Source organism: Teleopsis dalmanni, chromosome X (genome assembly GCF_002237135.1).
Source record: "Teleopsis dalmanni isolate 2A chromosome X, ASM223713v2, whole genome shotgun sequence".
Classification (NCBI taxonomy): domain Eukaryota; kingdom Metazoa; phylum Arthropoda; class Insecta; order Diptera; family Diopsidae; genus Teleopsis; species Teleopsis dalmanni.
This window is the reverse complement of record NC_051848.1, coordinates 19321355-19345274: the sequence shown is the minus strand read 5'-3', so window position 1 is coordinate 19345274 and position 23920 is coordinate 19321355. Positions and strand designations below refer to the sequence as shown.

The window sequence follows — 23920 nt, the reverse complement described above, 5'->3', positions numbered from 1 at the left end:
CAACATTATTTTATAATAAGATGGTTACTAAATATTAGTCATAACACTTCAACACTATAGTAAAAAAACCAGGGGTACAAACCATTTACATCTACCATCCAAGTATAGATGTAACACTATAAAATTTATATGAAAAACGTTCGTTCGTCTAGTTCATAAAGTTTTCTTATTCATTTGTAATATTAAAACAATTTTCATTGTATTTAATATAAGAAATATATTATTTTTAAACTTATTTGGTTGCATAAATTACAATAATTAACATTTTAAATACTTGAGTATATTAATATATTTTTTTACTTACATTTTCTATGCGATTCTCTTATTTTATAATTTACAAAAATAAAGATACAAATTTATTCACGACGAATAAATGAAACTTGTTTCTTTATTAATAATTTAATTTTTTATATTTGTTTTGTTTTCTTGTATTTAAATTTAAATATAACCACAGTATTTGTAAATATATATGTATATATATTTGAATGGCATTTATAATGCAAAAAGTCTACAAAAACAATAGTGTTTAAAAATTAAGTAGTTTTTCTAAATAAAATTAAAATAAAATTTAAAACTTTTAATACTTAAACTAAAAATTAAAATTTAATGTATAAACCTAAAATACTATTTACACTTGGTTGTCTGGTCCAGTAGTTTCTTCCACAAATCAAATTGTTCATTGGCCTTGATCATGTGTACACTGATTGATTTACGTATATTGCATGGATTGAATGCGATGCGCCTATTAAGGAACTCATTCACATGCACGCGCTTAATACCCAATTGCTGCGCCACAATTCCTGTCGTAAATACATCTTCAAGTTTTAGATAAACCTGATGTAATGAACGTGTATATAATTCATGGACGATATCAGTTGTCATCACATAGGCAGGACCCGTATTAAACGGCGGAAAGACAGGTGCACCAAATTGCCCCGTCGAAACATAATATTTTGACTTCTTATTCCGTATGGGTTTCCATTTTTTTGCCAAACGTCCATAAATAACACGTTTCTCCTTTGAATGACCATCAAGAAATGCTAATAACTTCGGTACATTTATAAACATGTCATCATCGGTTTTAAGCAAATATTTGGCACGGGAACAATGTTCATCCACCCATTCCAAAGCAGAAATGGTTTTCAAAGTTAAATTGTTATATGAATCTACAAAATGACCGCGTATTAAATCGCCATATATAAAATTCTCATGAGTTAAAGCTAAGTTGAGAGTTTCGTTCGTATTGCTTCCGAGCATAAAAGCAATCGATACATCACGCCTTGTTCCATAGTGTCCCCATGTTTGACGAATAGCCAAACGTGCCTCGGCATGCCCTTGTGCGGACGTTATGAGTATTAGTAGTTTTAAGTCAGCGCCCCCATTCGGGCAAATCTTTTCAATATCAATTTCTTCGTTTATATGGCCGTGCTCGTATATTTGTTCAGTTGGTATGCCTTGAGTAGGATCGACAGCTGCTCTGACTGTAGTTGAATTTGTTTTTGGTGATATTTTTGACTTGTTATTTGTAACTGCATTTGTCTTTGTAGTTATGGCAACAGCTGATTCTGGGACGGCCCCGGTACGTTTTATAGCCATGACAACAGACGGTGGAAGTGCCTCACTATTATCATTTGCATCAGCTACATTTTTAGATTTGTTTTCTTCACTGGGGTTTGTTTTTACAATGACACTGGGAGATTGTTGTGATGACTTCTTTTCTAGAACTTTTGATTTGACAGAACTTTTATCCGTTGCTGTAAAAAAAAAGAAATTTTTTAGAAGTTTTGTTAATAAAATAATATAATACCAAATTTTTGAAATGTACGTACACATAGCCAATAAAGTCTGCGTACACCTTACGAATTTTGATATGTGATATAGAAACACAACATAAATAAATATTTTATATTTATTCTTTGAAATCTTAAGTTAAAATTGCAAAAGACAAAAATTGTATTCGTTTGTTCATTCTTGAGAAAACGGGATAAAAGTGTCCCTGCATGTAAATATAGAACCCATAAAGTCTGCGTACAGTTTGTTTGTTTAAATAATACCGTTAATTTTTAAGCAGTTTGTTCTTATTTTTGCTCATTTGTTATTATATAGCATTGAATATTTAGTGACATTTAGTGAATTGAACATTTAGCGAGCTAGTGATCAATTAATTTTTAACTAGTAACTATTTTAAAGTATGGAATCAAGGGGAAGAGAAATCAGTGTGCACGAAAGAAAAATAATTATTAAACTATGGAAAGATGGAAAAAGTTTTCGAAAAATTGGTGAAACTATTGAAACAACGCATTCATCAGTCCAACGCATAGTGGACAACTTCAAAAAAAACGGAATTTGAACATTTAAACCGCGTCCTGGGCGTCCAAAAGTTGTATCAGCAAGAGAAAAGCGAAAAATAGTCCATATGATAAATATTACCCCTCGTATTTCTTTTTCGAAAATTGTGAAATATGTAAATCAATCATTTAAAAAAAGTATTTGTGCGGAGACTGCTAGAAAAATATTATATAAAGATGGATATCGTGGTAGAGTCTCGAGAAAGGAACCGTATATTTCACTTGTAAACATACAAAAGCGCGTTAAATTTGCAAAGAAATACATAAATAAACTTCTGGAGTTCTGGAAACAAGTGATATTTTCAGACGAAAACAACTACTGCATCTTTGGTATAAAAGTTCGCAAATTGTGTGGCGGAAATCAGGAGCGTCGCTAGAGAAACAAAATCTTGTTGGTACAGTCAAACACGGCGGTGGTGGAGTTATGGTATGGGGTGCATAGTGGCTGACAGTGTAGGCCAGTTGTAATTTATAGAATCGACAATGAATAAATGGGGCTATTTAAACAGTATAAAATAAATAAAAAGAAATTTGAAACAAAATACAGATAATTTGGGCTTATTCACGACATTTTGGTTCCAATAGGACAATGATTCAAAACACACAGCGGAGAATGTTCAACTTTGGCCTTTGTACAACGTTCTAAGACAGCTTAAAACGCCTTCACAATCACCTAATCACAATCCCATTGAGCATCTTTGGGATTTATTGGAAAAAAGAATTCGTCAGCATGTGATAACAAGTAAAGAGGCTTTGTGGATTGCAATGCAAGCAGAATGGGCGAAAATTACTGCTGAAGAAACTCAGAAGTTGGTTAATTTCATGCTAAACAGATTAAGTTAAGTTCTAAAACAGCGTGGCTACCCAACAAAGTATTAAATTTAGCCTTATTTTTAATATTTCTATCGATTTTATTAGCTTTTTTATAACTGTGCGCAGACTTTATGGGTCATATATTTACATGCAGGGACACTTTTATCCCATTATCTCAAGCATGAACAAACGAATACAATTTTTGTCTTTTGCTATTTAAACTTAAGATTTCAAAGAATAAATTTTCGAGGGCGGTTTGATAAGTCAGTGACTTTTTGAATTTCCCGCACAGTTACTCCAAATGCAACAGTGCTGCCGTCAGCTGTAATCTACCAGTGGGCAACTTTCTAATTTTGAGCAAGCTACGTCGTTCAGTTGGTGTTTGATAACCGTTCAAAGCAGACAACCTCGTGAATTTTTACGAAAATGGAAAAAAGTGAATTTCGTGTGCTGATTAAGCATTTTACGTAAAAAATCCATCACTGAAACTAAGGAAAGACTTGATAAATACTACGGGCACTCGGCACCATCAATTTCAATGGTTAAGAAGTGGTTTACAGAGTTCCGTTGTGGCCCTACCAGCACTAGTGACGCCGAACGTTCTGATCGCCCAAAAGAAGTAATCACGCTGGAAATCGTCGATAAAATCCATGAAATGATACTGGATGATCGGAGAATAAGTGCGTGAGTTGGCTCATGCTGTATGTTAGGTATCTCAACTGAAGGTACATCATATTTTACACGTATATTTGGACATGAAAAAACTCTCCGTGAGACGGGTGCCTCGATTGCTTACACTCGACCATAAGCGCAATCGTGTGACCACTTCGAAAGAGTGTTTAGCGATATTCAGCCGTAATCCGAACGAATTTTTGCGCCGTTTTGTTACTGTGGACGTAACATGGATCCATCACAACACGCCAGAGACCAAGGAACAATCGAAACAGTGGGTTGCTAGGGGTGAACGTGAGCCAAAGAAGGCCAAACAGAGTCTGTCAGTCAACAAGGTCATGGTCACAGTTTTTTGGGATGCAAACGCTGTCATTCACATCGATTACCTCGAGAAAGGTAAAACGATCACCGGCGAATATTATTCAAAGCTTTTGAACAGATTCGACGTTGATTTGAAGCAAAAACGGCCGCATTTAGCGAAGAAAAAAGTGCTGTTCCATCAAGACAATGCACGTTTGCACACTTGTCTTGTCACGATGGCCAAAATCCACGAATTGGGATACGAACTGCTACCCCATCCGGCATATTCTCTAGATTTAGCCCCCAACGACTATTTTCTGTTTCCAAACCTAAATAAATAGCTGGGCGGTAAGAAATTTGAGTCGAATGAAGAAGTCATTCCCGAAACAAACGCGTATTTTGAGAACTTTGAGAAAACCTATTATTTGGAGGGAATAAGAAAATTAGAAAATCGCTGAACTAAATGTATCGAGTTAAAAGGTGATTATGTAGAAAACTAAAATGTTTATTTTCCGAAAAAAATTTGTTTTATTCAATAAGTCACTGACTTATCAAACCGCCCTCGTATGTAAAAATTTTAATTTAAAATATTTATTTATGTTTTGTTTCTTTATCACATATCAAAATTCGTAAGGTGTACGCAGACTTTATTGGCCATGTGTATATATGCAATAGGATCTATTTACACTAATGGGAGCTTGCCGCTTGAAATTTTGTTCGCCATTAAGCAGACTATCATTATCGATAGCCATACAATTTTTGCTGGCCAAAATACGAATAAGTTTTCGCTTCAAGCGTCAAACAATTGTGTAAATAGTTTAATAAAGCTTACAATTAGAAAATAGAACGTCAAAGTATTTAAGAATACTTGAGTTGATTAACTCAATGAGTGACACAGTTAGACGTAAAGTGCAATTAAAAAATATAACTACTGTACAAAACTTTTATATAACGATTTTATATACAAAAACACAAACATAACCAAAACACGAGATAATATTCATTAAACTTATATATATGTATACCACAGGATACATTAGTGTACCAAAGACTATATTAGTGTAGACTTGTGCTGAATATTTATAGTATAAATATACCAATTCAGCTGCATGAAAAAAAAAATTGTAACACTATCCGTCCCTGAGGTTTATCCTTGAGCAGTAATATTTATTCATATTTCAATGCAAAGCATATTCTAAATTTTTGAGACAGATATAAAAAATGTGAAGGGACCTTAAATAGTTTCCAAACTTTAATCATTATTTGTCATAGATAAATTGATAAATGCTATTGGCTCTAATCTTTAGTTAACTGATAATAAAGACTTTGGGCAAGGCTACTCAAGTTTTGGACTAAATTTATGGAAAATTAGATGGATTGCAACAGTTTCTACCAAAAACAAAAAAAAAACGCAATGATCCGTTGACCAGAACAACAATTTAATATTGAGTTTCTAGTAGAATATCTTGTATATATCTCGATGTATTTATTTGGAATAGCATTTCATTTAGCTCAATCTTCCCTTGTTGTGAAATGCGTGGATAAACTACGGCAATGTATAGGATAATATATTGCGAGTTCGAGCCTGCTATTATACCATATATATTAAACAATCAGAGATGATTTTTCTTCACAATTTATTCAAGTTGATGAATTATTATTTGATTAATATGAATAATATTTAATATATACTTATATGTTTTATCGAACGACCATCGATCAAATAATAATATTATATTTTTTTTTATAAAAAGCACAAAATTGCTCTTTAACACGTGTACATTTTTATTTATTCAGATATCGAAATAACCTATTCGAAAGTTGCAACTGATTCGATTGCTTTTAACGTAAAAATATCAATCACATTTTTTTAGATGAGTGGAAAAAATAAACTCTGGAGTATTTTTTTTCACAAGATATTAAAGAAAGGTAGGGAAGAAGATGTCAGACACATGTCTTATAATTTTATCTAATCGACAATAAATACAAGTCTTTACTACTTATAAGTACATATAAATGACAAAAAAAAAGAAAAACAAATCTACTGATAACTAAATTTCGCAGAAGTTTGAAATATTGGCAGTTAAGGTTCCGTATAAAATTTTAATTAAAATTAGTTAAGCAAAAATTCTATTTTTGGATTAACTACAGTTTGTTCGCTTCCTGTTAATAACACCACTTTAAGAGTCGTAGCACCTTAAAATACATAAAATATAAGCAGTAAGAATTACTATACCATATATTGAGTACATAACACTTCGTTCAATAATTTGTGTGACTGACACATAGATGGCGGCACTAATACTAAATAAATATTTTTTTTCGAAAGTGGCAACCTTTTTAGGCTTACTGTCAAAATCATATGTTAATCCGACCATTTGTTTACAAGTTACAGTGCTTTAAGTGAAGCTACTTTTGAGTTTTAAAAAAAAAAAATGTATTCAAAGCAATTCCGTGTGCTGATTTATCATTGTTTTTTAATGAAAAAAAAATACTGTTCAATGCCAGGAATGGCTTGAAAAACATTATTCGGACTCTGCTCCATCAAAAAGAAGCATTTGTTATTGGTATTCCGAATTCAAACGTGGTCGTACAGACACCGATGACATTCCATCTACTGGACGGCCAAATGATGCTGTTATTCCGGAAAACGTTGAAAAAACACTGAAAATCATTATGTCCGACCGTAAAGTGAAAGTGAGGGAGATTGCTGACATTCTACAGATATCAGCAGGCAGTGTACACACCATAATACACGAACATTTGGGTATGAAAAAGGTGTTTTCCAAATGGGTGCCGCGTTTGCTCACACCGGAGCAAAAACAACAACGAATCGATGATTCAAAGAGCTGTTTGGACATGTTTACGCGCAATAAGTCGGAGTTTTTGCGTCGGTACATCACGATGGATGAAACATGGATCCACCATTTCACTCCAGAGTCAAATCGGCAGTCTGCTGAGTGGCATGCAGCCGGTGAAAGCCGCCCAAAGCGACCAAAGACGCAGCAGTTGGCTGGCAAGGTTATGGCGTCTGTATTTTGGGATGCGCATGGAATAATATTCATCGACTATCTCCAGAAGGGGAAGACCATCAACAGCGACTATTATATAGCGTTATTGAAGCGTTTGAAAGACGAAATCGCAAAGAAACGGCCTCATATGGCGAAGAAAACAGTTTTGTTCCACCAAGACAATGCACCGTGTCACAAGTCGATGAAAACGATGGCAAAATTGAACGAATTGAGCTACGAATTGAGCTACGAATTGTTGCCGCACCCACTGTATTCTCCAGATCTGGCCCCCAGCGACTACTGGCTCTTCGCAGACCTCAAAAAGATGCTCCGTGGTAAGAGATTTGGCTCAAATGATGAAGTAATCGCCGAAACTAAAGCCTATTTTGAAGGCAAAGAAAAATAGTTTTACAAAGGCGGTATCGAAAGATTGCAAAAGCGTTGGAATGATTGTATCTCCCTACGAATTTTGGCAAAAAAATGTGTTTTAATTAGTTACTCACACACATTATTGAACGTAGTGTTATTATTTTTGTGTACTTTTAAAATTATTTTTAATAGATGCCACCACTGCTCTTGTAAAATAGATGCAAAATATTTGGGATATAGAATTCTTCATAGATTTGTAATTAACAAATATACGACTTGTTAATAAAAATATTTAAATAAAAATAAAAATTAAAATAAAATTTATATTATTTTTATTTCATATATCTTATATTATCTATATATCACATCCATCATATAATGCATCTCTACTTTTAAATTATTATTTTTAAAATCCAATGCTTGATTGTACATAAATAAGACAATATATGGTAACTAAACGATAAGAGATAAATTTTGAATAATCTCAGTTTTCTGAGCAACTTTTCCCACTAGGCTATATGCCGATAGCTTGGTTCTTGAAGTATCGCATTTTAAAGTTTTAAACACGCTGTGCAGGAAAATTTGAAAGGTCTTTCAGATATTTTTCTACTGGTCTTTCTGATAAACAGTAATATTTTCGGCATGCTAGATCGAAAGCTATCGGCGGAGGTCATGTTGTAATAAAATACTGATCAGTCATCACGCTAGATCTAAAAAACACTTGCAATTTAGCGAAGGACTATCTATTACGTATTATTTAAAGCTTTTCAAACAATCGAAAACTGCAGTGACACAGAAAAAGGAAGGCAACAATATGAGGTCACTGGTGGGGTTCCACAAGGGTCAGTTCTTGTACCAACACTGCGGAATGTTATGCACGAAGCAGTACTAACAGTGAAACTTCCTGATAAAGCGACCGTTGTTGGAAATTGACATTAAACTAGTCGTGGTAGACAATACATTTGACCTGTTAGAAGCAAAACGTAATGACGCAGCAGAAAGGGTGTAAGAATGTCTTGAAAATGCAGAACTAGAATTGCAGTCTCAGAAAGTGGTAATGATGAATACAAGAAAACAAAAAAACAAGATGACACATATCAATATGATCGATAAGACTAAGTGGTTCTTAGGGTGCAAGAAGACGGCCTTTGTCAATGTCTATTATAGTTTATGTCGCTACTATTTGGACGGCAATAAAAAAGCGATATTTATGACTGCTAGCACAAATAAACAGACACAGTACGTTGGTGTTTTCTGCGCTTACAGAACAGTGTCCGATGATACATTCTATGTCATTACTAAAAGGCTCACAGTGGACATACATGCGAAAGTGCTAGACTACCAGATTAAAAACCTGTACTCATTTAGCGAATTGCAGCAAAGATGAAAGCAGTTGTTTAAGGGATGCGGGGTCTATACATTCATACTTAAAATTAAATAATGGATGTCAAGAATAGTATACTATAGTAAAATCATGTTTGCTACTTTACAGCTTTTTGTTTTAATAAAATGAACAAATAATAATGTATATAATAATTACATCACTATATCTGTAATAATTATGAAACAAAATTTTACTTTGTTTTATTATACTAATTAATATGAAAATATAAATAAATGAAAAAATTTATTGTTCGATTGTTAGATAAACGATTGTTAACTTGGGTTTCGATAAAGAATAACTCTAATTGATGAGGTAATATAAATCGTAAAATTATTAATTAATAAACAAGTTTGCAACTGAAGTATCAAGTGCAAGTGCATATTTAAAGTATTTCAAGGTTAAAAATTTCTCGCCCTTAAAGATAGAGCTACAATAAATGATTGTTAGAACTTTAGCTGAATTTAGAAATCATTAGCGACAATGCATATAAAGTCTTATTAATTAAATATTCTAAAGAAAAAATAACTGCGCCTATAATAATTTCATGAGCATAACTACAATGTTGTTGTAATATTTCATACGATTATACTGAAAATCATATAGGCAATATGTCTTGAGAAGCTATGTTGAAATACAGTAAAAAGTGCCAGTTATGTTGACTGGGTTCAAAGTCAAGCAAATAAAAGAAAACAGAAAGAATAAGTCAAACTAAGAATGATAAGAATGATAAACAAACAAAGATTTCCTTATAGACCCAATATTTTGATGGGTATAATTTGAAAGGCAGTTAAATATATCGATTGACAGTAGTATATACCAACATACAGTTGGTACGACATACTGATAGACAGTCAGATATATTGATGGGCAGATAGATACATTAGTTTACATACATATATTGCACCAGACAGACAGAGACAGGTGCAGGGCTACACGTCTGCCCTGTACCTTGATAGACAATCAAATTAATAGAGAGATTCGGATAACTATGTTCCAAATGTTTTGCACGAAAACAGAAATGTTCAGATTATCAAGAGATTAACTTTGTACGGTTTCATATTACAAAATAAAAGTTACATCAAATTCTATCTACCATTCTTTCAAACGAACTTACAGAAACTACATACACATATATCACTACATTAACAGCTAAAATTAAAAAAAATTAATAAAATTGTTCGAATACGTATAAAAAAGTAGGATTTAGGTATGAAAATAATATGAAGGGAAAATTAATCTGTTCGCATTATAGAGATTACAATAAAGATTTTGTTCGGACATTGCGGTATTGAGTATGGAGATTATTGACAGCTTAGCGTAATAAGTTTAGATTTATTATTTTTATTTTTGAACCAGACTAATTGGTTAACCTCTACGTGGTAGGCACCTTGTCGTGGTGTAGGGGCTTAGATACAACTTGAGCTATTCTGATTAATGTTCCAGTCAGTGTTATCACTGATGTCACTGACTGGAATATTGATTGAGATTAGAGCAAGAAGTGCAACCAAGATCTATCAGTAGGTTAAGGTAGAATGTGTTGTTTTGTAATCTATGTTTGTAGTGGTAGTAATTAGTTATAAATTTGTAGTTAATTTGTTGTTTGTAGTTTGTAGTTTTGTGGTCTTTGTAGTCTTTGTAGTAGTTAGTTTGTAGATAGGCTCTTTGTTTTTGCAAGCTGGCAAGGTCTGAATGGCTAAACAATACTCTAGCGTCTCAGGGAGTAGGTGGCGGTAAAGACCGTCCACTAAGTTCCAGCTTATCAGCCAGACTCGTCAGGGTAAGTGCGACAATATCTCAGGCTGATGGGAAGCTCTTGATATGGTCATGTCTCTGCCAAGGGTAGACTGCTGATTGTCTACCCTTGGCTGATTGACTTCTATCTGAAAAGATTGACCTAGCCTTTATCCAGGAGCCATATGTATATGAGAACCTGATAAAGGGAATAAAAGGTAAGCTACTGTACGATCATGCCAGCCATGGTCGACCTCGTGCTTGTATTGTGGTAAGAGATGACATTAATGCTTTCATTATTCCACAGCACACCAACAAGGACCAGGTAGCAGCTATAATTTCTGTGGACACCCCAGTAAGTAAGACAGAGCTCATTGTCTGCTCATCTCACCTACCTGGAGACTCCCAAGACCTGGACTTCCTATCACTGAAAGGACTAGTAGACTACAGTGTTAAAAGCAAGAGGCAACTTATTGTTGTAAGTGACGCTAATGTACACCACACGATCTGGGGCAGCACCGACATCAATAAAAGAGGTGAGTGTCTATTTGAATTTATAACTGGTAACAACCTATATATTTTGAATACGGGCAATAAGCCCACTTTTATAAACAGAATCAGGAAAGAGGTATTAGACATCACCCTAGCTACACAATTTATAAAACATTTTATCAAAAACTGGAATGTTTCAGCAGAAACATCCATGTCTGATCATCGTCAGATAAGATTTGATATTGATCTAAATATGAAAGTAAGGGAATCGTATAGGGTGCCTAGGGCCACAGAATGGGATCTTTATACTGACAAACTCAAGGCCAATCTAGGCAGTAATAAACATACGATAAACAACATTCATGATTTAGAAATAGCTGATGCTGCCTTAAGCACAACTATAATAAATGCCTACCATGGGGCCTGTCCGGTGAAAATAAGACCGGCAACAGAAGTGCAACAGAATCGAATTCCGGAGACTCTTCAACAAGGCAAAAACCAACGGTGAATGGGACAATTATAAAAATGCCCTCACCGCCTACAATAAAGAAATTAGAAGGGCAAAAAGAGAATCATGGAGAGGCTTTTGCTCAGAGATTCAAAACTTAAGCAGTAGCGCAAAAATCCACAGGGTCATCTCGAAAAGCCACACTAATCCCATTGGGCTTCTAAAACGACCTGATGGTCTTTATACCAATGACTCTGCAAAGAGTCACTTATACTTCTAACAGAAGTACACTTTCCGAGATCTACAATTTACGACCAATCAATCTCCCAGCTTAGTTCCCTGGTGGCCAAAAGGCCGAGAAACAATGACTGGAAGACTGCTCGTAAAATCTTTACTGAAGATAAAATTGAATGGGCGATCAACTCATTTTCTCCTTTCAAAGCCCCTGGAGCAGACTGAATATTTCCAGCACTCCTACAAAAGGGACTAACTCACCTTATGCCCTACCTCATTAATATCTTTAGAGCTGGGCTGGCGATGGGAATCATTCCCACTAATTGGAAGGAAGCACTTGTCAAATACATACCTAAAGAAGGAGGTAAACCTAGCGAACTTCCTAATTCCCATAAGCCTATAAGTTTGACTACATTTCTTTTAAAAACTATGGAGAAGATAGTGGAAAGGCATATAAGGGAAGAGTATTTATCTATAAATCCACTCCACGCCAACCAGTACGCCTACCAACAAAATAAATCCACCACACATGCATTACTCAGTCTTACTAATAAAATACAGGAGTCTGTAGATTGCAAAGAATTTGCGGTGGGATGCTTTCTTGATATTGAGGGAGCATTTGACAATACTGATCACTCACATATCGAAAGATGCCTCCATGACAGAGGAGTAGATGATACGACACGCACATGGATAAGCAATGTACTAAGAAATAGAATGGTTAAATCCACTCTCGGCAATGCCGAAATAAAAGCACATACTGTAAGAGAATGCCCACAAGGGGGTGTATTATTCCCACTCCTGTGGTCAATTGCAGTGGACGAGCTCTTGCAGCGACTCAGTGCCAAACATTTCGAGGCACAAGGCTATGCTGACGATATAGTCATACTTGTCAGGGGTAAATATGAAGACATGATCTCATATCGACTCCAGCAAGCCCTGAACATCGTAAGTAGATGGTGCAGTTAAGTAGGATTAAATGTAAATCCTAAGAAAACAAGTCTGGTAGTCTTCACAAAGAAAAGGAAAAGAGTACTTTCCAATTACCCATTCCTGAATGGAGAAGAGCTATCAGCCGTTACCCAAGTAAAATATCTGGGAATGATTCTGGATGAGAAGTTGACGTGGAATTCTCATGTAGACAATGTTATACGAAGAGCCAAAGAGGCATTATGGACCAGCAGAAACCTCACAGCACTGGGGCCTTAATCCAAAACTCATCCTTTGGATGTACACATCTATTGCCAGACCAATTGTAACTTATGTGTCAGCTATCTGGTACAAAAAAGCACAACAGAAGACTGTGATAGATAAACTTCGTAAGCTGCAGAGATTAGCCTACATAATGACAAGTGGAGCGATGAGAACTACCCCGACAGCAGCCCTAGAGGTTGCATTGGGGCTCCCCCCACTTCACCTACTAGTCAAAAAGGAAGCAATGACTTTTATGGCCAAACTACAGTTGACTAGCAATCAATCAACAAGACTACTCGATAACTCCCTGTTAGGTAGGGAAATGCAAAGAGAGGAAGGACTAAATATCACCATATCTGAGATTTGCTTACCTAAATTCAACTTTCACTAAAAGTTCCTAATACTAATACCAGACAGAAATGAATGGGAACGGAACATACTTCCATTCGCTGGAGACTACCATCTGTGGTACACGGAAACTAATGAATGGCTGGAAAGAGCAGCTCAGGATGATTGGGATAATACAATTACCTGCAGACAAGCAAAAGAATCCATGCCGTTTCGATCAAAAGCCAGAACTAGGAAGGTACTTATGCTGAACAGAAGTGGCATCCGACTTGTCACAGCTTTTCTAACTGGACACTGCGGAGTTAAAAAAACATTTATTGAATCTAGGTATTACTAGAGACGATAGCTGTAGACTTTGTTACGAAGAAGAGGAAACAGCAGAACACATATTGTGTCACTGTGATAGTCTTGCAAAACTCAGACTTCGCTACTTATCCATTGCCTATCCGCTTATAACGAAATTAGGCAACATCTCTCCAAAGGACATACTGGCATTCTTAACTGCTACTCGTCTATGGAACTGAAGTGGGTATGTCACAATAATCCTCGAGGATGCAGTGACGCGGTGACTACTTCCCAACCCTTCTTTTGGAAAAAAAAAAAAAATTCGTTAAAATAACTTATTACCAAAGTGATATAACGTTTTCTTCTACATATCGCGTTGAAATTGTTAATAAATGACCTAATTCGGTACTCTACTTGACTGCTTTGAGTTACATCATAAAACAACTACCGGCACATATTTTCTACTTACATTTTATTAATGTGACTGGTGCACCTATGGCAGGTGCTGATACTGAAGCGGATACTGATGCAGTAGCTGTTGCTGTAGCAACTACCGGTACTGGGGCTGCTGGTGGTATCGCTGTGATATTTTTCAATATTTTATCTGCATTCTCAATAAATTTTTGTAGATTCGATGTGGGTATTAACACATCTGAGTCTAGTATTTTGTTGAAATTATTATCGACTATTTGTATATGTTGTTGTTGATCTTGTTCTTTTCCGTCTTGCTGTTGTTGTTGTATTAGTTGTTGTTGTTGTTGTTGCAACTGTTTTTGAGTTTGTACAATGCTAACAACGCTCAAGTTATTTATATTGCCTAAATGTAAATTGCAAAAATAAAAAAAAATGAATTAAGCAAGCACAGAAGAGAAGAAAGTTAAGAAAATTATTCTGTGAACAGGTTAAACAAGCAAACAGCTAGCTAACGATGTTCGTTTAAAAGTCAATAACATACCCAGCGTATTATCAATATTTTGGCCATATTGCTGTTCGTCCAACAATTCATTATTTGCAAAACGTTCTAAAGCTGTTTCATCTGGCACTGCAGCATCTAAACTATTCATAGCTGCTTTAACATCAACCGACCGCTCAATACCGCTGCCATCTGCAGCTGCAGCAGAAGCACTACCACCACCACCTCCACCGCCACCAGCATCTTCATCAATTGTTGGCTCACGGTAATGTTGTTTCTTGAAGATATATGGCGATGCTCCAGCCGCGGCTGCTACTGCCGCAGCGGAGATTTGGTTATCTTTTTTGTAATGTTTATCATTACCATTTGTTTGTATTGAATTGTGACTGTAACCATTACTCCCATTACTTCCGTTTAATTTATATTTATTTGGACTTTTGTTTTCGGCATAAAAGTTTGCTTCGTTACTTTTATTATAATTTTTTATTAATGCTGCCACATAAGATTGTTGTTGTTGTTGTTGTTGTTGTTGTTGGTTGATATTGCTATTTGTATTGGTCTGTTCTATATTACCTACTGATGATGACAGTGCCGCCGATGCTGACATTGCTGATGGTGAACCAGCTACGCGCATGTGCGCCGGCGATAATGAAGTATTCGATGAGTATGAGGCATATATGAAAATTGTTAGAACCACAGCGCATAAAACTAATAAAAAACGTAAAATTCTGGTGTTATGTATACTGCCCATTATAATTGTTGCCGTTGCTGTAACCGTTGGTGATTATTATGACAATGACAACGATGAAGATATTGAGTAGTTGCTTCTAATGTTAGTATGAGGTTTGTATTATTGTAGTTACACTGATGCTTATACCTAATAATTTCTGTTGTATAATTAATCTCGTTTCTTTCAATATTTATCATCTAGTATTTATGGAGTATATGTTATGTTTCCTTAGCTTAACTTATCATCTAAAAACGTAAAAACGACACTAGGTAAGACACTGGTCCGTGGTTCAGTTTTTGACTATCAACAAAAGTATATCGCTGCGTAGTCACTAGTCACAGACTAAATTTCAAATATTCAAGTGTAAAAACCGGAATGTTAGTGTCTCTTAAATTTCAAACCAAACATGAACTTGGGTGAGTGATTTAAATATTGGTATATCAGTATATTGGTTGCTTGTTTAAGCGAATCACATTGCAAACAATCTCAAATAGTTGCTGTGGTTAGACGGTACTAATTCTAATTTTATTTACTTAAGTTACTCTGCTTTTCCTGGTCTTAAGTAATTTTAATTGTGAACTTGTTAACGACATTGATCGTAAAATTGCTAATATCTAGAAGAGAAGAAGAAAAAAAAATTAAAATTATTCATTATAAAAAAAACTCAAAAATATTGCAAAAAAAATAATTTTATTTATTTGTATAACAAATTTTGCGTTTAATTTTGGATTTAATCAATTTTGCTGTTGCTATTTGCTGAACAAATAAGCAAACAAGCTAGCAGTCATCATAAAAACATATTTTACTATTTTTAACATAAACAAATAATAATAAACAATACAAACTCTTTAGAAGTTTATGGAGGTATAGGTTGTCAGTTATTTAGATATTTAGTTAGTGAGGGATGGGACACCTGTCCAGAATTTTCAAAATTTATAGCCGACAGAAAGTTGTATGAAGTTTTGGGATGACAACGTGTTATGTTATTTGTGAATCAACACAAACATTTTTTTATACACATCATTACATTAATAATAACTTTTATTATTTTCAAACGTTACATTTATTTCAAAATAGAAATTCAAGCTATTAAATTCAAACCCTTTATATATGTACAGTGCTGAACAAAATTATTGGCACAACAAGCAAATTGAACTTTAGCACTATTTTTATCTTATTAATGATGCGATTTTTAATCAACAAAAATTTTTTTAGATAAAATGCTTAATTTGCATTTAAATTCATTTTATTTCATTTTATTTTCTCATATATTTAATTTTTTAAAATTAAAAAACCAAAAAAAAAACTAAATTTGGTTGAACAAAATTATTGGTACAGCTAATGCTAAAATTAAAAAACAAATTTAAAAAAATATTTTCAATAAAAATTAATATTTAGTGGCCAAGTTCTTCTATTTACTAACAGCTACTTTTTGCTTTGGAATCGAAGAAATCAATTTTTGTGTGGTTTTTGGCCCAATATTTTGCCACTCTTTAGCAGTGCCACCTTCAGTGCTGCTTTTGTTGTAATAGCGCGCTTCTTTAGTCGTGTATCCAATTCCATATTTACACAATTCCATATTAATTTCGTCTAGACGTTTAAATCAGTGATGTTGCTTTTACATTAAAGCAATCATTAACAATTTTTGTAATGGCTAAATTGCAAAAATTTAATATCACGGATTTAAAACCACATCATATCTTATTATGTTTATAAGTCAATGGTAATTCTAAATGTTTTATGAGGTTAATACTCAATCTGATTGTGGAGGAGTGCGCATGCATCAAATCTTTGTGCATGCGCATAAAGAGATAGTGAGAATCACTGCTTTATATCATAAAACTTTAGCTAACAACTTAACTTATTTATGTTAAATACTAATCATACTACTCATTAATACTACTCATAATATATAAAAAAACTATTTTCTACATTTGCATTTCAGAATTCGCTTATTTAAAACCAATTTATTTGGTTTGTACATACAACACAAACTTAACTACTGGTGCTTGATATGGTAGAACGAATAACTGAAGTAGATAAACATATAATACATAGAATAACTACAGTCAAACTTCCTCTATAACTCGAACTAAAAAGAGTGCAACAGGGTTTTAGAGAGCAAATTACATACAATTCTGCTTCCATAACTCAATTTCTCTTAACTCGAATAAAAATATACGTGCCAATAGAAATTTGGGAAAGTGCATTCTATAAGTCAAATTTTTGTTTTAAGTATGAATCCATTTTGATGTTAGGGGAAGTCCTTATTTCCAAACCAAATGTTTAATTTTTTTTTATGTTCCTTTTTTTTTGCAAAAGCCAGTCGCTGGCAGCGTGGTTTAAAGTAAATAAAATAACTTCCAATGCTGCTCTTAACGATTATATTGAGCTTGACAATGCAATTTATCCATCAAGCTTTCCTATAGATATTTTATAGATGATATTTTTGATTATAGCTCAGAATTTGTGGATCCGTTTCTAAGCGCAACGAAAAGTGATGATGAGGTGGATAAAATAGTTCATTAGCCTTCCAAGAATTAAGTAGAGGACTCATTTAAAATTCTGAATTTTTATTTACTAACAAATGATACTCCAACTGATATTCACTATAAGGCTTTAAATAAATTGGAATTTCTTTTTATTGAAAATAATAAAAACAAATTAAAATACCAAACCCTAATTTCTGAATATTTTACTTAACTATAACTTCTGTGCTGTATTTGATTTTAAATAAATAAATAAATATCTTAAAATGTATTTTAGTTTTTTTCAAAAATAAAAAAAAAAAAAAATTCTCTATCTCGAAGTCTCCATAAATCGAACCTTCTCTTTGCAAAATGGTACTTCGATTATGGAAGTTTGACTGTATTTCCACTGTGTATGTTGGTATTATTAAAGCAGCATTCGCTTATTCGAAACTTATTCATTTTATTTATGGATGTAATAGAAACAACAACTGATTATTCAGAGTATTATAGTGTAAAAATTGGTTTGATTTGTTAATTGTTTTTTTGTTTTCAAGACTTTTGCTTGAATTTTGTGAAACCATTCGTAAATGCTTAAAATGGTTTAAACATACTTTGTTATATACAAGAAAAACGCTATACTGTAATCTTATATATTCTAATGGAGGAAGTAATGAATAAATATAATTTTTTGCAAAATTTGTTCTTTTAGCTGTAATCGAAATATAGATTATATAGATTATCCAGTATAAACGTGATATGCATATTTAACATATTTGTGTATGATATTTTTATATTTAATTAAAATTGAATTTTTTACTTCACTCTCTCTAAAGTTGAATAACAGCCGGTCAGACTACATTAAGTTTTGTCTTTTAAAACTATTTAATTTTCTATCTTGAGTTCGTTTTACTATGACAAATTCCAGATTTTCAAGACATTTTAATGATCCTAATACCCTATAATATTTTTTAAAGACAATTGTTTTAAAAACAGTTGTTTGACTTTTTCGTCATAGATATTTCATTACCTGAGACCTCATGAAAACTTTTATAATATTTTTTTCACAATATTGTTTTCTATGGAAGAGCACAACAAATTGTTTTGAACGAATTTTGCTTTATTGCTGTTGGAGTACGGCAATCCTTTACAGAACATTCCATGGACTAAGTTGAAATATATTCTTGAAGTTAATAAAAGAAGTTGATTTTCGAATTTAAGTTTCTAATATATTCTTTATAATTGCATTTATTTCCTAAATAATAGTTTTTATGTCAAAAAAAGACTCGATTCGATAAATGAAAAACTTTTTGAATTGTGCTTTTTATTAAAGGTACTTCGATCAATTAATAAATGAATTTCAACAAATGAATTAAAATATTGTCATATTAAAATATGAAATAATATCAAAATAAAAATGAATGAGAAGAAATGCTTAAGGCAGAAAACCTTTATTTTCAAGCATCATTTAGAAAACAATTTTTCTTCTTCACTCTTCGAAGAGTTATTTAAACTTCAAAAATCGCTGAGCAGCTTTTGGCAAAATCGTGTGAAATAGTATCTAGAAAATGATGACCGTGTGAGAAATAGAAAGAAGTTTAGACGGGTACAGTACAAACAAAAAAATAAAAATTAGCAAATTGTTCACTTAGTTCTGCGCGTGCAAGTAAATTTTACTTGCAAGTTCTAGCAAATATTCCTCAAGTACTTAAAGTCCGATTTTGCTGCTCTTCAAGAATATTTGACCTTAATATCCGTAAAATAAACGAGTATGCGAATTGCGCGACTGTTATTTTGAGTTCTAAAACGTATACTGAAATATTTGATGAAAGTCATGCTAATGAAATATTTACATAAGTATTCATTTATACGAATATTTTATTTCGAACAATTGGCTTGGGCTGTACATAATGTGATACAGCCTTTACTTACTGTAATATGAGAAATTTTAGTCTAAACAAATATTTTGAGATGAGCATTATTGACAAACATTAAAAAAACATTTTAAAATTTGTTATGAAATTTAATATGTAGACACGCTACGTTGTGTGACATAAATTTACTTGAAATTGGTAAAAATTGGGTATGCCGAAGAGAGAAAATTATATTTTCGGAAGAGTTGAGGTAAAAATTGAGATAAAATTTGACGCAGTGAATTCGTCACAGAATTTCAAGTAATGAGCCCAAGTAATGTGCCAGAATTCGACGAGTCAGGATAAAATATTGTGTTAATTTTTGTACGTTTCTGTTGCACGATAATTTACAATTGCATTACCCGAAATGGTATTGACACCATCTCAGTCATCCAGACGCTTCGACCAATGAACTAAAAGCAATTACAATTCGTTGAACGCACTGTGATAAACAATAAATAAGAATAAAAAAAACAAAATAATTAACAATTTGTATTTAATTTAAACTAATCTCATCGGAAATTTATTCAAATTTTGAAAAAAATTGCACGAAGCTATATTTATCTTGTGGGAAGAGACTAATATTGCATTTGGTCAAAATAGGTAGCATCTATCCACAATTTGGACTGATGTTGCAAATATATTGTAAATATAATTAAGTAAAAATTAAAGTTTCGAACTTTATTTCGAAATAAACCATCTACGGCAATCATAAGGACGATGAAACGTGCTACAGCAACCCACTTCTGCTGCAGGAGCATTTTTTCTCAAAACACTATCAGTTTCGTTATAACTGATATACCGAAACCCTTGAATTCTATTTCAGACATAATTTTTTCTTAAAAGCTAAGACGCAAATGTTTCCGTAGGCAATAATATTAGCTATAATTAGACGGAATATGGACGCAGTACTGATTAAAATTGATTTTGCTTGCTATTGTTAAATGCTGCAAATGTTTTAATGTAATTATTGTAAATAATTTAGCATAGTTGATTAAAATCTCTTGGTTTTGGTTTTCGACCTTTAAAATCATACAATAAATCATAATAGATACAAAAAGTTGCTAAAAGTTATTATTTTAAAATTAATCATTTATTGCATGCAATGGTAAGAAATTTAAAATTTCCACACGCAAAGTTATTAACATAGATACCAGATAGTGCCCACAATAGAAGTAAACTATGTGGTTCTTAAATATGCGAATATGCCGATAATTTTAGAGAAAAATAATAAAATTGCTTTAAATTTAAAATTAGTACGAGGGCTGCTATATATATTTCTGGCCTAGGCAACACTAAGTGTTGTCAGATGTAATCTGATATTTCCATTGGAAAGGTTGATATTTTTTAGCATAACATCGCTCAGAACGTGTTGTTATTTAATTGTGAATTGTTTTATTTACAGAGACTTGAAAAATTCATCTCGGTCAAAAAATGGAATTAACACGTGAACATTTTTGTGCGATCATTTTTCACAAGTTTCGACGATGTATGGCGATGAAGCACCATCCTATAGCACTGTGAAAAACTGGTTTAATGAATTCGAAATGAAACGTCGTCCAAAAACGGCAGTTGTGCCAGAGAATATTGATGCCGTGCGTGAACTGATAATGCAAGATCGTCATGTGGCATACCGTGAGATAGAGGCATCCTTGGGCATTTCGAGCCAAATCCAACGAAAGTTGATCGTGGAAAAAGCACTTCGAAGCAAATGCTCGCCTGTTTCTTCGACAAAATTGGTCATGTAGCGACTGTTCCGCTTGAGCAACGAAGGACGGTCACTTCTGAGTGGTACACGACAATTTGTTTGCCTGAAGTCTTCGGAGAAATTCACCATGACTTCATTGTTCATTGTTCACCATGACAACGCGAGCTCTCACACATCGGTTCAAACCAGCGCCTTTTTGACCGGACAAAACGTCGAATTGATGGGTCATCCGCTGTACAGCCCTGACTACAGCACTGATTTTTTTAAATTTGAAATAAAAAATTGTTATATACATATTATACACGGTAGATAGATAAGGTATGTATATATATATCTAGGGTTGGTATTTATATTATGTTCTAATATAATGAAGTTCCGTTTCACTTTAGCACTTTTTTAGACAATAAACTTTATGCTAAAATATTTGAGAAGTTCAATTATATTTTACTACTGCAGATTTATTTATAATTATTTTATTATAAAAACTAGGCACATGCAAGACTTCTACAAGAAGTTTGAAAGTATTTAAGATATGGATGCTAGGCAATAATTTATAGAGGTATTTGTTTCTTACACCTCTCTTATTAAAATAAAAGACCGGGTATAGTGATTTTTAATTAATAACAAATCAATTATTTAAATAATTAAATGTCGAAATTTCGAATCGAATATTGGCAGTATGGTAACAGCGAATGGTTTTCCTACAATTGATAGCGATGCTCAAATTATCATAATAGAGAAGACATTTTTTAGCTAGTTGTGTTTGACCCATCAAGATTATTTTTGACTATAGTACTCATTTTAAAATGATGATATTATATATATATATATATATATTTACTCCTTTTATTCCACCGTTATTCGAAATGACAATATTAGTTGATATTTAATTTTTTTTTAGTAGTAATAACTTATAATACATTAAACAATTTTTACTTTTTTATTGTAATTTTGGCAGTATTTATATTTTTAGTTTGAATTTAGTTTATTAGCTCACAAACTTTTAACTACTTGAGTGAGACTATATAATCGTACATATGTTAACAACGACATGAGCTTCAATATTTATATTAAGAAGGTCTTTTAGCCTTTTTAGCCTGTTTTATAACACATAATATTCGAAACACTATTTGTTTAGTTTATTGACTGAGTGTTGCAAATAATTAAAATTAATTTTTTAAACGTAAACCTTTTTATTATTGAAGGTTATTGAGTATTGTCTATTAATAATCCAAATTTTATATATAATGGCTTCACCACATGAATACGATAAAATAATTAAAATAAATTACTCAGATCACCATTCAAAACATACGTATTATAAGTTTCATATTTAATTTACAGATGCTTTAAACAAAAGAGCCATAAAAAATACAACTCAACATTACTTGCGTTATTAAAGAATATTTTATTTCTACTACAAATATTTTAAAAACCCAGTTTTAACGAACTAAATATATCTGCAGTAATAGGGTTTTGAAATAGCAGACTATTCAAAATTTTTGAACAAATTTAACTGTTAAACACATTTTTGATGGTGGGATATTTTGATGGAAAATCAAATTTTAATAAGTGTTTAGAGGATTAGATCACACGATGACATAAGTCAATGGAAAGTATTTTAAAGGAGACAATATCGATTATGAAGTATAAAGTTGTATTTTCAATTTTCTGAAACTTTGTGATCAATATTTACACCATATTGATACTTATCAACCGATCTTTGGTAGCAGATGATCACATTCATAATTGTGCTGTAATAATTAAATGATTTGTATATCGTTTTATGCTCCATTCTTCAACTGTCAAATTAAAAAGAAAACATTATTATATTAGGGGTATTCAGGCAACAGATTAGTTGCTTAGTAGATGATTACAACAAAAATTTGCATTCAAAAAAGAAACTAAGCAGAGAATCTACTATTTCGGAGATTCTCAGATTAATGAAAATTTGATTAATAGTGTTGCCAATACCAAGTGTCGGCGCTATGAGCATAGGGTGTCTCATAAAGAAAATTCAAAAATAATAACATAAATTAATAAATAAAATTCAGTAAAACTATAATTTTAAAGGGATAAACTTCTATATATACTTCTTGATATATGACACGTTTGCAATTTTAGTTATATGATAAATTATATGATATGTTTGTGTCACCATAAGATAGATTTGTTTAATCTTTTTGGAAAATAATCAAAAAATTGGGAAGTTTGAGTTTTTGTTGAGCTAGCTTAGAATGATTGGTGTAAAAAGCTAAAAGAATCTGCAGAATTGTTGGTTGTTATATAATTTTAAAGTATCTAAAAATATTGTGTTTGACCATTGAAATAAACAAATAAATTTTATAAAATAATGTTAAGATGAAAAGTGAATCTACTACAATAATCTCGACCGCTAAAATGGTATGTCAGTCTCAGCTAACCAGCTAAATCAACACCAAAGCAGAATATTCATCAAAAGGTCAGAAAAGGATCAAAATGTGCCATCCGTTATGAGCTACTAAAACTTGATGAAACTATTATGGCTGGCAGATCTTTACAATTAGCGATTGATTTATA

The 23920-nt window shown here is 32.7% G+C and overlaps 1 protein-coding gene and 1 pseudogene across 1 annotated transcript; one reads left to right on the top strand and one right to left on the bottom strand.

Moving 5' to 3' along the window:
- Nucleotides 1-561: 561 nt before the first annotated feature.
- Nucleotides 562-15881, bottom strand: LOC119687702 (myb-like protein P). Its single transcript, XM_038102116.1, has 3 exons — nucleotides 14585-15881; nucleotides 14099-14446; nucleotides 562-1754 (listed from the first exon to the last, which is right to left on the bottom strand). The coding sequence occupies exons 1-3, from the start codon at nucleotides 15291-15293 to the stop codon at nucleotides 625-627; spliced, it is 2187 nt and encodes a 728-aa protein (XP_037958044.1). The 5' UTR covers nucleotides 15294-15881; the 3' UTR covers nucleotides 562-624.
- Nucleotides 15882-21087: 5206 nt separating this feature from the next.
- Nucleotides 21088-21401, top strand: LOC119688222 (annotated as a pseudogene).
- Nucleotides 21402-23920: the final 2519 nt, after the last annotated feature.

What these genes read in the sequence shown, in the direction of transcription:
- LOC119687702 (XM_038102116.1), bottom strand. Translation starts at nt 15,293, where the DNA reads ATGGGCAGTATACATAACACCAGAATTTTACGTTTTTTATTAGTTTTA. An exon ending in AAATATTGATAATACGCTGG is followed by an intron (nt 14,447 to 14,584) that starts GTATGTTATTGA and finishes ATTTACATTTAG; the next exon opens with GCAATATAAATAACTTGAGC. An exon ending in ACCAGTCACATTAATAAAAT is followed by an intron (nt 1,755 to 14,098) that starts GTAAGTAGAAAA and finishes TTTTTTTTACAG; the next exon opens with CAACGGATAAAAGTTCTGTC.